The following is a 14,366-nucleotide window of genomic DNA, read 5'->3' as shown; positions in this document are numbered from 1 at the left end:
GAACAAGAGGGACGCGTACGCGTGAGTCAATTGGTGCCTCTCGCACGATGCCAGCGCCAAGCCATCACAACTTTCTGTTCAAAACATATTTACGCAGATTCCTTGATGCACGCGTGCGTATCCTAGACGCTTACGCGTGGGGTGCCAAAACTGCAAGTGACGCGCACACGTGATATACGCATACGCGTGGGCTTTCTCGTGTGCAAGGCACTCTTCGAGCACACCTCCCGCAGAACTCTCTGTTCAATCCAAATATTGTTCGCATTTGACCTCTGTAGCTCGAGTTATTCAGGTTTGAGTGCAGAGAGGTCAGGATTGACATTATCATTCGCCTTCTTCTCTTTTCTGCGGAAACTCCATCAAATTCATCTGAATGCTACCTGAAATAAATAGCATTGCATACAAATCAAAGTAGCGTCCATAGTGGCTAAAAGATACTTAATTCTTGATTAAACTCAACAAATTAAATGCAAATTCACTAGGAAAAGATAGGAAAGATGCTCACGCATCACGTGGCTACAACGATTTCGAGCAATCACCAGCAGCTCGATCGTCATGTCATTTATGCGAGGATCTTTCCGTTGGTTAGAGCCGATGCAGTAGTTACGATAAAGTGTTGTAAGAAGCTACTAAAACAACCTACGGATTCAAGCCTAGTTACAGGAAGGTTTGGATGGCAAAATAGAAGGCAGTTGCACAGATCTACGGGGATTTGGGAAGAGTCGTATGCCGAGTTATCCCGTTGGATCCTTGGTGTGCAATCCACGATGGATGGAACCATGGTGTTGTTGAAAACTTTTCCGGTACGTAACGCTGATCAGGTTGATGAATCTACTGTGTACTTTCATCGTCTTTTTTGGACATTTCCTCCATGCATTAAGGCATTTCGACATTACAAGCCACTGATCAACATCAACGGGACTCACTTGTATGGGAAGTACGACGATACTTTGCTTCTGGCTATTGCACAAGATGGTAACTCGAATATCTTGCTCGATGCCTTTGCACTTGTGGAAGGGGAGAATGCAGAATCCTAGACTTTTTTCTTATCCAATTTGTATCAACATGTGTCTCCACAAGAGGGTATTCTAGTGATCTCTGACAGGCACAATGGCATTAAGGCTACACTGGAGGCACCTGACATTGGTTGGCTACCACCTCATGCATATCGAGCATTTTTCATTCGCCACGTTGCAGCTAATTTCGGCCTCAGTTTCAAGGATCAGGATGCGAGACAGCTACTTGTGAATGCAGCTTATACCAAGACTAAGGCAGAGTTTGACTATTGGTTTGATATTATGAGGAATGAAAATCCGACCATGTGTGATTGGACAAATTGAATGGAGTACGATAAGTGGACCCAGCACTAAGATGGCAGCAGACGATTCAGCCATATATAATCGGACACAAACTACAAGTTTCATGTCTATCCAATCTTAACTAAAATTTCAGATATAGTTCACTTAACATTATTTTTCAAGTTAATCTTATTAAAATAGAGAAACAAAACTTATGAACTATTACATAAAATTTTGAAACATATCTAAATGTATTTAAGAAAGTTATAGGTCCTACATTATAAAATTTAAAGTTTAAAATCTACAATTTAAGACTTAAATCTTAAATCTAAAATAATAAAATACGGACCTTAAGTTCTATTTCTAAAATTTAAATCGTAAATTTCAAATACTAAACTACAAAATTTTTAATTTTAATATTTAAAATTTAAAATTTAAAGTTTAAAATTTTGGTTTTCAAATACCATATTTAAAAAATAACCCTACAAAAACACTATATTTAAAATTTGAACCCTAAATCTCAATTATTGGAGGATAAACATTCTACTTAAATACTATATCCTTAATTTTAAATTTTAAATCTTAACTTTCAACTCCTTAGCTACAAATCTTAAATTCTATATTCTAACTATTGCACCCTCACTGTAAGAAAAAGCAATATTTGTAACAAAAAAATTTGTTACAAAAAATCAAAATTTTGATACAAAAGGATTTTGTAACAAAAAAGGGACCGTTGCAGTATGTCCCGTTACAAAAAAATTTTGTAACAAAAAATGGAACTGTTACAATTCAAAGTGATATTTTGTAACAAATTTTTCTGATACAAAAAACCAAAAGTCGTTACAAAAGTGGTAACAAATTTTGATCTTCAAGGTATTTTTTGTGATAATCTATTTTTTCCTATCATAAAATTTTGTTACAAAATGTAACTTGATTTTGTAACGTTTTTTTTTTCTTTAGTTATAAAAGCAAAATAATTATTTTGTAATCATTTTTTTAATACAAATTGCATGCATAATTTACTAAATTATTTTTTAAATTAACTAATCTATTAACTATTTTAATAAGCAAATCTACATTTATATAATATGCAAAAGCATACATAATTCAAACATGCCTCATTTAGCTAAAATTGTTTTAAAACAAAATAATCTTAGTGAGTACATTGATTAGTTCTACAAGTTATATGTCTTGCATAAGTTCAACCAAAAGTTAAAAGTTCTAACATAGATTAGTGTCTCTATGAATAAAAATATTCTTGAGCCCTTAAGGTAGTATATGGTCACCATTTCAGCACTCCTGTAAATAAAAAAAATCGAAACAAAAAATTAGAAACAAGATATAACACTAATTATAATTTTTTTCATTAAGTTTTATCCAAAATGTTTAAAAAAAATTTGGCAGAACCTCCCATAAAACTTGGATATTTTCACCGTCTACGATTCCAACAAAAACAACCAATTCACAACTTATTTTTCAGTCAATACACAACCAAATTTATCAAACCAGATAATAGAATATTTGTCATTTCTCAACCATGACACAAGTAAAATGTCATAAATAGATACTTATACTTTTATAAAAATTCGGACATGATCTCTTCTTAAAATAAGACTTAACCACCCTTACGGGTCCCAACCAAACAATTTACCAAACTTTTTTCAACCTTTCCAGTATCAAATCAATTCAGAATCAAACAAATTCTAACATTGAATCAGCCATATAACGCTAAGGTTAATCTTTAATTTTATGAACTCATAACTGTTACTAAGACATTCTTAACACTCTATCTTTTTTTTCTATTTTTAATATAGCAAATAAACTCAGAATTATGCAAACTTTATGTCCAGACGTTCATCTTGAAATAAGCTTTCTAACAAATTAAAGATCATAATTTTTTGATTTCTCTATTCTTAGGAATAGAGGAAGAACCGTGACTACTCTGCAGTGCGTAAAACCAGAAAACAGCAGCAACATGTGATATTCAAAATTCAGTATAAAATCCAAGTTAAATCCAATGACCTTAAAAATTAATATGGTTCAACTTCACTCCTCCAGGTTTCTTTTTTAATTGGTTCTAAGTTAATACCATTTTTAATGAAGAAGTTACATAACCTGGAAGTTAAGTAAAAATGAGTCAGAATCTCTTTTAGAAGCAAACAAGCTTAGTACCTTTCAATTTGAATAACTTTTATTACAAAACTCCAATTAAGCTAAATTTTGGTTTGGAAACTTTTAGCTCATCCAGAAACAAGTGTGTCTTGGTTGTAACCCAATTGCTGTTCAATTCTAAGAGTTACAAGCATTGGAAGTTGATGCATAGCTTGCTGAAATCTGTTTCTTTCCAACTTTGACCACCAATATTAAAAAATTCACAACTCCCAATCCTTAACTTCTAAAATTCTGAAGTTTTAGAGTAATAAACCAAGTTAAACAAATTTTATAATAAAATTAGTTTCGGTCCAAAACTCAGCTCATAGAAGTCACAGCAAGACAAACAAGTTGCTGCACTGTTTGACCTTTTCTGCTGTAGGACAGATTTAACAACCTAACTTTTAAAATTCTCCATAAACTGTATATTTAACAAAAAAGTCTCAAATTTTCCAGTTTACTTCCTTATATTCCCAAGGTTAACCCAGATATGGTTTCATGCGATTCCGATCATTACATAATTAGTTATAGCTTTTCAAAGTTTCTATCTCCGTTTGAAAGTAATGCAGAAAATCAGATTTTACTATTCAACTTTGAAAAATCAAAACTAACTCTCTAGTTAATACGAAATCTTCAAAATTGAATATTAATAAATATACTTGTTATAGTTCGCTTAGCTTTTAGTCTCATACTATTCCAATCTCTATTAAGTTGCTGGTGCACTTTCAAAGTTGCCGTTTCATTTTAAAACTCTGATTTTCAACATAAAGTTTAGCATTTCAAGTTTAACTTTCAATATTTCTCAAAATTAATTTCAAAACAATCACTAACCAATTCTACCACCATCCCAACATATTTAATAACCAGCCCAACAGTAATCAACCAATACAATCCATCAAGATTCAGCATTCAATCACTCATCAACAATTTGTAATTCACACACAATCAATCAATTTCACAAAAACCATAAGCTCAATCACATTTCCAGCCACAATTCGATATCCACATAACCAATCAATTACTCATAAAAATTAAACCTATTTGCAGTCATTCAATAAACTTTATGGGCATTCTAAAATTAAAGTCATTTAAGTTAAAACCCTACCTCGATGTCGCCTTAATAATGAACTCGACAACAGCAGTAGGATTTTCGATGACTCTTCACTCTCCTAACAGTAGTAGTGGCAGTAACATTAGAACTAGAATGGCAACTCTGACAGCCCTCTCCGACAGTAACAATAATAATTCAAAATTTTGGTAACTGACAAAGAATAGAATAGAGACAAGGTAGCAGAAATAAGATGACCATAAAATAAAGTGGAAGTAGAACAAGTTAAAGGAGTGAAGGACCTAAATTGAAATAGAGTCTGCAACAACACCTCCATCACTGGCCCCAACGGCAGTAGCGTATAGCTCCAGTAGCAACCACCACGGCATCGTGGCTTCAGCAGTGATTTTCGATGGCATCAGCGGCATGCAGATCGACGGGAACCTCCGTCTCCAGCAACGACAGCAGCAATACGAGCCCCTGTCTTCCCCGTCACGTCTCTCTTCTCTGCAAACTCCTATCTCTCTCTTCGGGCTCGTCGGCATTGGCAGAGGTGGCGGCAACGAACCCTAGCAGTAGCGGTGGTGGATCGGTCGCGATGGAGGCATCAGCGCGGACAGCATCTCCTTTTCTCTCTCGAACGCGGGCTCTCTTTCTCTCGTGCGATAACGATGGTGACGGTGGCAAGGATAGCCACCGGCACTATATCCCTCTTCTCTTCTTCCCTCTGCGTCCCGTTCTCCCTCAATCTCTCATCCTTTGTTTCTCTAGTTTTCTCAAGAATCCCTTTTCTTCCTTCTCTGTTTTTCTCCTTTCTTTCTGAAAGTATGTGTGTGTGCGTTGTGTTTTAATTTAGGAATTTAGGATATAAATTTAGGAATTTAGTGAAACTAGGATTTTATTTGGTAATTCTAGAATTAGGATAAAATATATACGAGTAATATAACAATTTTATAAAAATAACCAATTATAAAATTTGCACAAGAATAACCAATTATAAAATTTTTTAAATCAAATTGTATAATACTTCTATTATTGAATTTTAATTTCAAATAACCAATTATAAAATTTGCACAAAAATATTAATTAATTAAACTCCAAATATTAATAAAACTAATTTAATTACTCTTAATAGATTAGTTTATAAAATAAGAAGTTTAAGTTAATAATAAGTCATAACTTTTTCATGATAAAAGTTACTTAAATTAAGCTATACAATTCTTTCTTATTTTTCAATTACTAAAATTACGCAAAATATTCAATTATAATAAAATTACTTAAGAATCTTAATTGATTTATAATAAAATTATCTCCGAATCTATTTAATTATTTCTAATAAAATAATTTCTAAAATTATAAAGTTTAAACTTAATAAGTTAAAATCACAATTTATTTATATTTAGATTTTCAAAAATGCAGGATGTTACAAAATAAATCTATTTTAAAAAAATATATACAATTTTTTTTACTCTTAAAGTGTTTAACATTTTGAAAAAAAAAATTGTTATAAAATATATTTATATTTTGTGACAAATAATTAACTTGTTACAAACAATATTGAATTTTGTGACAAATTAATTTTGTTACAAAACAATTGGAGTTTTTGAAACAAAAAACAAAATTTGTTACAAAATATTTTGAATTTTTTAACTTCTTTTTGTTACAAAATATTACAATATTTGTAACAAAACATCATCCCGTTACAAAAACTAACATAATTTGTAACAAAATAAAACAGGTTGTTACAAAATATTATTATGTTTTGCAACAACTTGTAATGTTGTTACAAAACATTATTCTTTTGTAATAATCACATATTATTATTACAAAATACTATTTTTTGTAACAATTTTAAATTTGATACAATTTTTTTGTTACAAATGTTTCATTTTCATGTAGTGCCTAAATACTACATATTATGTTATATAAAATTTAATAACTAAAAGAAAACAAACTTACCTCTTCATTGATGCCGCCAATAACGTGCGCAATGCTGTTGATTCGGTACAGCCTGCGTTCGTCCGCCATGGTCCCACGCCTTAAGAATTCCAAATATCCAAATTCTCTCTAAGCCTTATGCAACTTTTTTCTCTCAATCCACAATCTCTCTCTCTCTCTCTCTCTCTCTCTCTCTCTCTCTCTCTCTCTCTGTAAACAAACAACTTCTCTCTCTAAAAATTTGGTACTCATGCAAACCGAAGAATTTGTGACTGGGTGTGGTGAATTTATAGGCAAACATAAACTGCTATAGGGGTACTGCGATTTATGCCCATTAGCCATTCATGAAGAAACCGTTGGAAGGGTGTAATGGTTTCTGCTTTCACGTAATCCAACGTAAACTGCTGCACCCCTACCGTTGTTTATGTTCAAACCCCAATCCTCCATACCCCTATTGCGGTTTTTATAGTAATAGGAAAGTTGCATTTACGTCTTCAATGTATAAAAGTTGTATTATGGTAATATTGGTTTCCAAACAATTTATTTTGGTAACTTGCCAAAAAGAAAATATTGATTTGAATTTGATATTAATTTCTGTTTTATTCAATTGAATGAGAATTTTTTTTTTTGGTTGCTCATGCTATTTTCCAATTCGATTTGTTGCAGATTTTGGCTCTATTTAAGGGTCTGTCACTGACCAACGGATTATTGCATGCAGATTTAAACTCCTGATACTTAGTTAAGCGAAAGAGTGAGCTAATCTTTCGACCAACCTAAATTGATTTGAATGAGGAATTAATTTGAGGTGTAATTGATAAACCCCATTTTGAGGGTTTATCTTGTGCTGAATTCAGGGGTTTTATCGATGATTCCACACACTTTCTATATGAAAGTACAATATTTTGCATTCCTTTCCTAGTTTTGCCTCATGGATGAAAACATGCTTATTTTGTACTAAAATAGATACATTTCTAAGCTTCTCTTGATGCCATTCGATGCCGTGACTTGTGTGTTAAGTGGTTTCAGGATATAGAGTAGGAATGGACCAGAAGAGAGAAGGAAGACGGATGCAAAGGAAAGAAGCATGAGAGTTGAGCCTTGGGAATTTCCGCATGGGCGCGTGCGCACACCTGGCGCGTCCGCACGGATGAGAGCAACGTGAAGCCGAGACTAAGAGCCAAGCCACGAGCCGGCTTGAGTAGCGGCCAAGCCAGGACCATCATGGACGCGCACGCGTACATCACGCCTCCGCGCACTTCACAAGACGCCTCGACGGCGCGCGCGCGCACCTTGCGCGTGCGCGCCGATTCGCGAATATGATTTTTTAGAAGTCACGTGACTTAGGCGTGGAGGTAGTTAAGAATCCCACTTTTGGGGAAATGCTTTGGCGGGAGAAGGCTTAAGAAGACCAAGGGAGCAGGGGTTAAAGACACTTAGTTCATTTTTCTAGAATGAGATATTTTGGGAGGAGTTAGTTACACTTTTGGAGAAGAGAAGAGAGAGATTCCAAGCTTTTCCCTAGGGTTCATCTTCATTCAATTTCTGGATTTTCAATGACTCTTTGGTGAGATCCATTACAATTCTCACTCTACTTTGTTCATGTCATAGATTTTCCTCTTCAATTTCAAGTAGTAGTTGTAATTGACCAATTCTCATAGATTTAGAATTCAACTTTGTAATTTTGGATTTCATCCATACTTTGAGAATTTGATTTCTATTGTTACTCTTTGAGATTTGTTGTTAGATCCTTGTGTTGCAATACTTTTAATTCTACTTTTCTTTTCATTTTACTATGGCTTTCCTTTTCGCTCATCACATGTTTGATAAAATGTCAACACTAGCTATGGGGTAGAATTTTCACACTTGGCATAGGGTTTGGTCATTGGAAGAAGTTGAATAGTTATATCAATAGTTGATTTGGAATTAGGGATTGCTAGTTGGCTTGGAGTGCACTAAAGCTAGATTCCCATAAGGTGAAGCTAGGACTTGTGACTCAAGTTGATTGTTTTCATTTGATTTTCTTCTATACTTAGAGGATAACTAAATGAAGCAAGGCCTAATTGTTGTCAACATTGAATGAACTATAAGGATAGAATTTCTAATGTCAACCCTAAGCCAAGTCTTTTGATTGATAATTGATTGTTTGTTTCTCATTGTTTTGCTAAAACCTTCAAAGAATTTCAACAAAGCTTACTAAACCAATAAGATGCACACTTTGGCAATTCCAAGAGAAAACGACTCGGGAGACTAATACTCTCGGATATAGATTGTAGATTGTTTGATGATGGATTTTGCGTCGGTTTAGACTATACTACGATTGATCACTTGATAATTTCTATACCGGCAAAAATTCCTTTGTCAAAATGGCGCCGTTGCCGGGGAATTTGCTTAGTGTGCCATGTTATTGTTTGGATTAAGCGTGTGTATATGTACATAGTTGCACTTCATTGTAAATCGTTCAAGTGACTAACCCCTCATCGTTACAATGAATTTCATTTCCCCTTCATTGCATGACGCGTTCACAACCAAATTCGAGCTTAGTCCCTTTTGATCCGGAAATAGAACGAACTTTGTTTCATATTAGACAAGCTCGGAGGCGGCTAAGGTTTGGGAAAGGTGAAGAGGTTTTCACCACCTCAACCACCCCACTAGAAGTGAACATTGAACCGTCACTCAAAGAAGGCATTAATCATACTCCCATCAATCCCACTAACGATTCTTCTTTTGTTTTAGGTACTAATATCATGGATGCTCCAAGGAGAGTTACCATCAAGGAAGCGGGTGCACCGGATTATGTCCTTCAACCCCTTCATGTAACTCACCCTAACTTGAATGCAAACTTTGAATTGAAGACCGCTTTGATCAACCTCTTACCCAAGTTTCACGGGCTTCCCGCACAAGACCCTATTCGACATCTCAAGGACTTCCATCGCATATGCTCAACTACTAGACGGGAAGGGTCCGATGAAGTTGCTATATGGTTGTTTGCTTTCCCTTTCTCTCTTGAGGACAAGGCTAAAGAATGGTTCTACACTCTTTCTAGTGAAGTCACCTCCGATTGGGACCTACTTAGAAGAGGATTCTTGGATAAATTCTTGCCCCCGGAGAAGATGGATAGGCTAAGGAAGGAAATGTCTTGTATTGTGCAAAGTGAGACGGAACCACTCTATGAGTATTGGGAACGGTTTCGCAAACTACTAGATGCATGCCCTAATCACATGATAGACACTCAAGTATTGCTTGGATACATATGTCAAGGGATGCAAGAGCAAGATAGAACCCTCTTGGACACTTCTAGCAATGGTTCTTTGTTCAAATATAAAACAGCGGAGGAGGCATGGCAACTTATCATTGACTTAGCCGAATCCAGTCAACACATGAGGCGAAGAGTCAACCGTCCAAGGACCGTGAATGAGGTATCAACTAGTAGTGAAACCACCGCTCTAACTCAATCCTTGAATGAGATGACATCCATCTTGAGGCAACTCCAATTGAACCAACAACAACCACAACAACCTCAATCATACCAACAACACCCGCCACCACTTCAACAACACAACCAACAATTGGTCCCTCAAAAAGTATGTGGCATTTGCTCTTGCTACTCTCACTACACGGATGAGTGCCCAAGCCTTCAAGAAGACAACACCTTGGCGGCTACCCATAATTTCTATGACCGACCCAATCAAGGGTACTACCAAGGCGGTAATCCTAACCAAGGGCACCCATATCAAGGAGGAGGCTACAACCAAGGAAGTGGACACAATAATCAAAATTGGAGAGACAACCATCAACAAGGGACTAGGGACAACAACAACAATGGAGGAGGTCAAAGATGGGGCAACAACTCACAAAACTTCTCACAAAACCGGCCACAAAATCAACCATACAACTCACAAAATCAACCATACAACCAACAAAACTCACAAAGAAACTACCAAACATATCAACCACCACATCAAAGACCACCACCCAACCAATCACAAGCTCCCCAACTCACATATGCAACCACCCCCTCCAACCAAGACGAAACACTCCGGACCATTATCCAAGACCAAAAAGAATTACAAAACACACTTGCTTCCGGCCTCACCGGCCTCACCTCTACACTACAAGCTCTTCTTGCACGTATGGATACACCATCAACTCCCACTCCTCAACCCCCAATCCAAAGTGTCATTCCCTCTCAACCTCAACCAAACCCAAAGGGGGGCATCAATGCCATCACCCTTAGGTCCGGTACGCAACTAAAAGAGAAGGAAGCAAGGGACTCAAGTCCTATCACAACCGACCAAGAGGAAGAAAGAATGGATATAGAAGAGGTAGTGGAAGAAGAACCACCACAAGTCATAGTTGAGGGTGAAGCCCAATCAACAAAGGAAACAACCAAGGCCAAGAGAACATTGGAAGAGGACATTGCTCAACCACTCCCATTTCCAACACTTGCAAAGAAAGCTAGGAAGCGCATGGAACTTGACCCCAAAATGGTAGAAATGTTCAAGAAAGTTGAGGTAACCATCCCCCTCTTTGATGCTATCCATCAAGTTCCTAGATATGCAAAATTTCTCAAAGATCTATGCATAAACAAGGATAGGATTCTTGAACTAGAAACCATTCCATTGGGGAGTTCTATTTCCGCTTTAATGGGAGCATTGCCCGAGAAGTGTGATGATCCGGGCCCTTGTATGGTCACTTGCACCGTTAATGGAGTTCAATCTATAGATTGCATGTGTGACCTAGGAGCATGTGTTAGCATCATGCCGCTCTCCGTCTACCGGGTATTGAAGCTGCCACCACTAAAAAGGTCGACGGCAAGATTTATTCTAGCGGATAAAAGCATAATAACCGTGATGGGTGTTGCGGAAGACGTATTGGTGAACATAAAAGGATTGGTGTTTCTGATTGACTTTTATGTCCTTGAAATGCCATCAAGCGAAACCGAGAGAGCATCATATATTCTCCTTGGAAGACCATTTTTGAGAACTTCTAGATTCAAGCTAGATGCCTACTCGGGGACCTACTCTTTTGAAATAGATGGGAGGGTTGTGAGTTTTAGCCTAGAAGAAGCAATGAAGCATCCACCGGAGAATCACTCTCTATTCCGGTGTGACCCAATTGATAACATGGTTGTCGAAGTGCACCTTGCAAGGTTAAATGAGAAGTACATGGTTGAAGAAGCAAATGGAAGTTCAAGCGAACTAAACACCACACATCATACAAACCATCCGGAAACTCAAACTTCAAAGAATGACCAAAAGATGGAATTGAAGCCACTACCACCTCACTTAAGGTATTCATACCTTGATGAAGCCCAAAAGCTACCCGTAATAATTGCACAAGAGTTAACTCCTCAACAAGAAGAAAAATTGCTAAATGTATTGAGGAAGAACAAAAAGGCAATTGGGTGGAGTTTGGCGGATCTAGTGGGAATAAGCCCCCAAGTATGCGAGCACCGCATATTCCTTGAAGAAGGAGCAAGACCGGTCCGACAACCTCAAAGAAGACTTAACCCAACCATTCTTGAGGTGGTGAAGAAAGAAGTCACTAAGCTACTTGAAGCGGACATCATCTATCCTATCTCGGATAGCGAATGGGTAAGCCCGGTCCAAGTAGTGCCAAAGAAGTCCGGAGTGACAACAATCAAAAACGAAAGTGGTGAACTTATAGCAACAAGAGTGCAAAATTCTTGGAGAGTATGCATAGACTACCGAAGATTGAATGCGGCCACAAGAAAAGATCACTTTCCACTACCATTTATTGATCAAATGCTTGATCGATTAGCCGGTAAATCATATTATTGTTTTCTTGATGGATACTTCGGATACTTCCAAATCCATATTGCTCTAGAGGACCAAGAAAAAACTACATTTACTTGCCCCTTTGGAACGTATGCTTACAAGCGTATGCCATTTGGCCTATGCAATGCACCGGCAACGTTTCAAAGATGCATGATGAGCCTATTTGCGGATTTTCTAGAACAATCGATGGAAGTTTTCATGGATGATTTTAGTGTGTATGGTGATTCATTTGAGCATTGCTTAGGTAACCTTGAAAAAGTCTTAGAGAGATGCACCAAAACAAACCTTGTCTTAAATTTTGAAAAATGTCATTTCATGGTCAAACAAGGTATTGTTTTGGGACACATAGTCTCAAAAGAAGGCATCTCCGTGGATCCGGCAAAAATAAATGTCATATCTAGTTTACCTTACCCCTCCTGCGAGAGGGAAGTCCGTTCTTTTCTTGGACATGCAGGATTTTATCGGAGATTCATCAAGGACTTTAGCAAGGTGGCCTTACCTCTCTCTCAATTACTACAAAAAGACACCGAATTTGAGATGAGCAAGGAATGTATGGAAGCATATGACAAACTCAAGGTAGCATTGACACAAGCTCCTATTGTACGAGGACCCAATTGGACTCAACCCTTTGAAATCATGTGTGGTGCTTCGAATTATGCGATAGGAGCCGCGTTAGCACAACGCGAGGGTAAGATTCCCTATGTCATAGCTTATGCTTCCAAAACATTAGACGGAGCCCAATCCAATTACACTACTACCGAAAAGGAACTCCTAGCTATTGTTTTTGCTTTGGACAAGTTTCGAGCCTATCTTCTTGGTTCCAAGGTAGTAGTGTACTTGGATCACGCGGCACTAAAGTACTTGTTGGCCAAAAAGGAATCAAAACCGAGATTAATTCGTTGGGTGCTTTTGTTACAAGAATTTGACTTGGAGATCAAAGATAGGAGCGGTTCCCAAAATCTAGTGGCGGACCATTTAAGTCGCCTCGAACACACAAAAGGCGACACCACTCCTATCAATGATTCCTTTCCTTTAGATGCCTTGCATGCAATCTCGGAAGTGGTTCCTTGGTATGCCCCAATAGCAAACTATTTGGTTTCACGCACCTTCCCTCCCAATCTCGACAAGAATAAAAGGGATAAACTGAAGAACGAATCCAAATACTATATTTGGGATGATCCCTATTTGTGGAGGTGTGGAGCGGACCAAATAGTGCGACGGTGCATACCTCAAACCGAATTCCAAGCAATCTTGGACGCTTGCCATGCTTCCGAAGGAGGTGGTCACTATGGGCCCCAAAGAACGGCAAGAAAGGTCCTTGATTGCGGATTTTGGTGGCCAACTCTTCTCAAAGATGCTTCTCTCTATTGCAAATCTTATCCCCAATGTATTAGGTTTGGAGATATTTCCAAGAAGGACGAAATTCCCCAACAAAATATGCTTTTTTGTGAAATCTTTGACGTGTGGGGAATCGACTTCATGGGACCATTTCCATATTCCAATGGCTTTCTCTACATCTTGTTAGCCGTCGATTATGTGTCAAAATGGGTGGAGGCAATCCCCACCCGAACGGATGACGCTAATGTTGTGTATTCTTTTGTGAGGAACAATATCATTTGTCGCTTTGGCGCCCCAAGAGCAATCATAAGTGACCAAGGATCCCACTTTTGCAACAAAAAAATAGATGGCCTCATGAGAAAATATGGCATCATCCACAAAGTCGCCACGGCTTACCACCCTCAAACAAACGGCCAAGCCGAAGTCTCTAACCGGGAAATCAAGCATGTGTTGGAAAGGATTGTAAAGCCGAATAGGAAAGATTGGAGCATTAAACTCTCCGATGCATTGTGGGCCTATCGAACGGCTTACAAGACACCCATAGGCATGAGCCCCTTCTGGCTTGTATATGGTAAAGCATGTCACTTACCGGTGGAGATTGAACACAAAGCCTATTGGGCCGTGAAGGAGTGCAATATGAACTTGAGTGGGGCCGGAATAGAGAGAAAGCTTCAATTGGCGGAATTGGAATGTTTGAGATTAGAAGCTTACGACAACTCTAGGCTTTACAAGGAAAAGTTGAAAGCCATCCATGACAAGAACATTAGGAGAAGAGAGTTCCGACCCGGTGACCTA

General features: G+C 37.5%; 1 protein-coding gene across 1 annotated transcript; it reads left to right on the top strand.

Moving 5' to 3' along the window:
- The first annotated feature begins 497 nt into the window (after positions 1-497).
- LOC130978425 (uncharacterized) lies at positions 498-1,340 on the top strand. Its single transcript, XM_057902251.1, has 2 exons — positions 498-975; positions 1,081-1,340. Exons 1-2 carry the CDS (start codon positions 498-500, stop codon positions 1,338-1,340), a joined length of 738 nt encoding a protein of 245 aa, XP_057758234.1.
- The last annotated feature ends 13,026 nt before the right edge of the window (positions 1,341-14,366 follow it).

The sequence above is a fragment of the Arachis stenosperma genome, chromosome 1 (assembly GCF_014773155.1).
Source record: "Arachis stenosperma cultivar V10309 chromosome 1, arast.V10309.gnm1.PFL2, whole genome shotgun sequence".
In the NCBI taxonomy this organism is placed as follows: Eukaryota; Viridiplantae; Streptophyta; class Magnoliopsida; order Fabales; family Fabaceae; genus Arachis; species Arachis stenosperma.
Note: the sequence above shows the minus strand (reverse complement) of the source record. Positions and strands in the feature narration are given on the sequence as shown.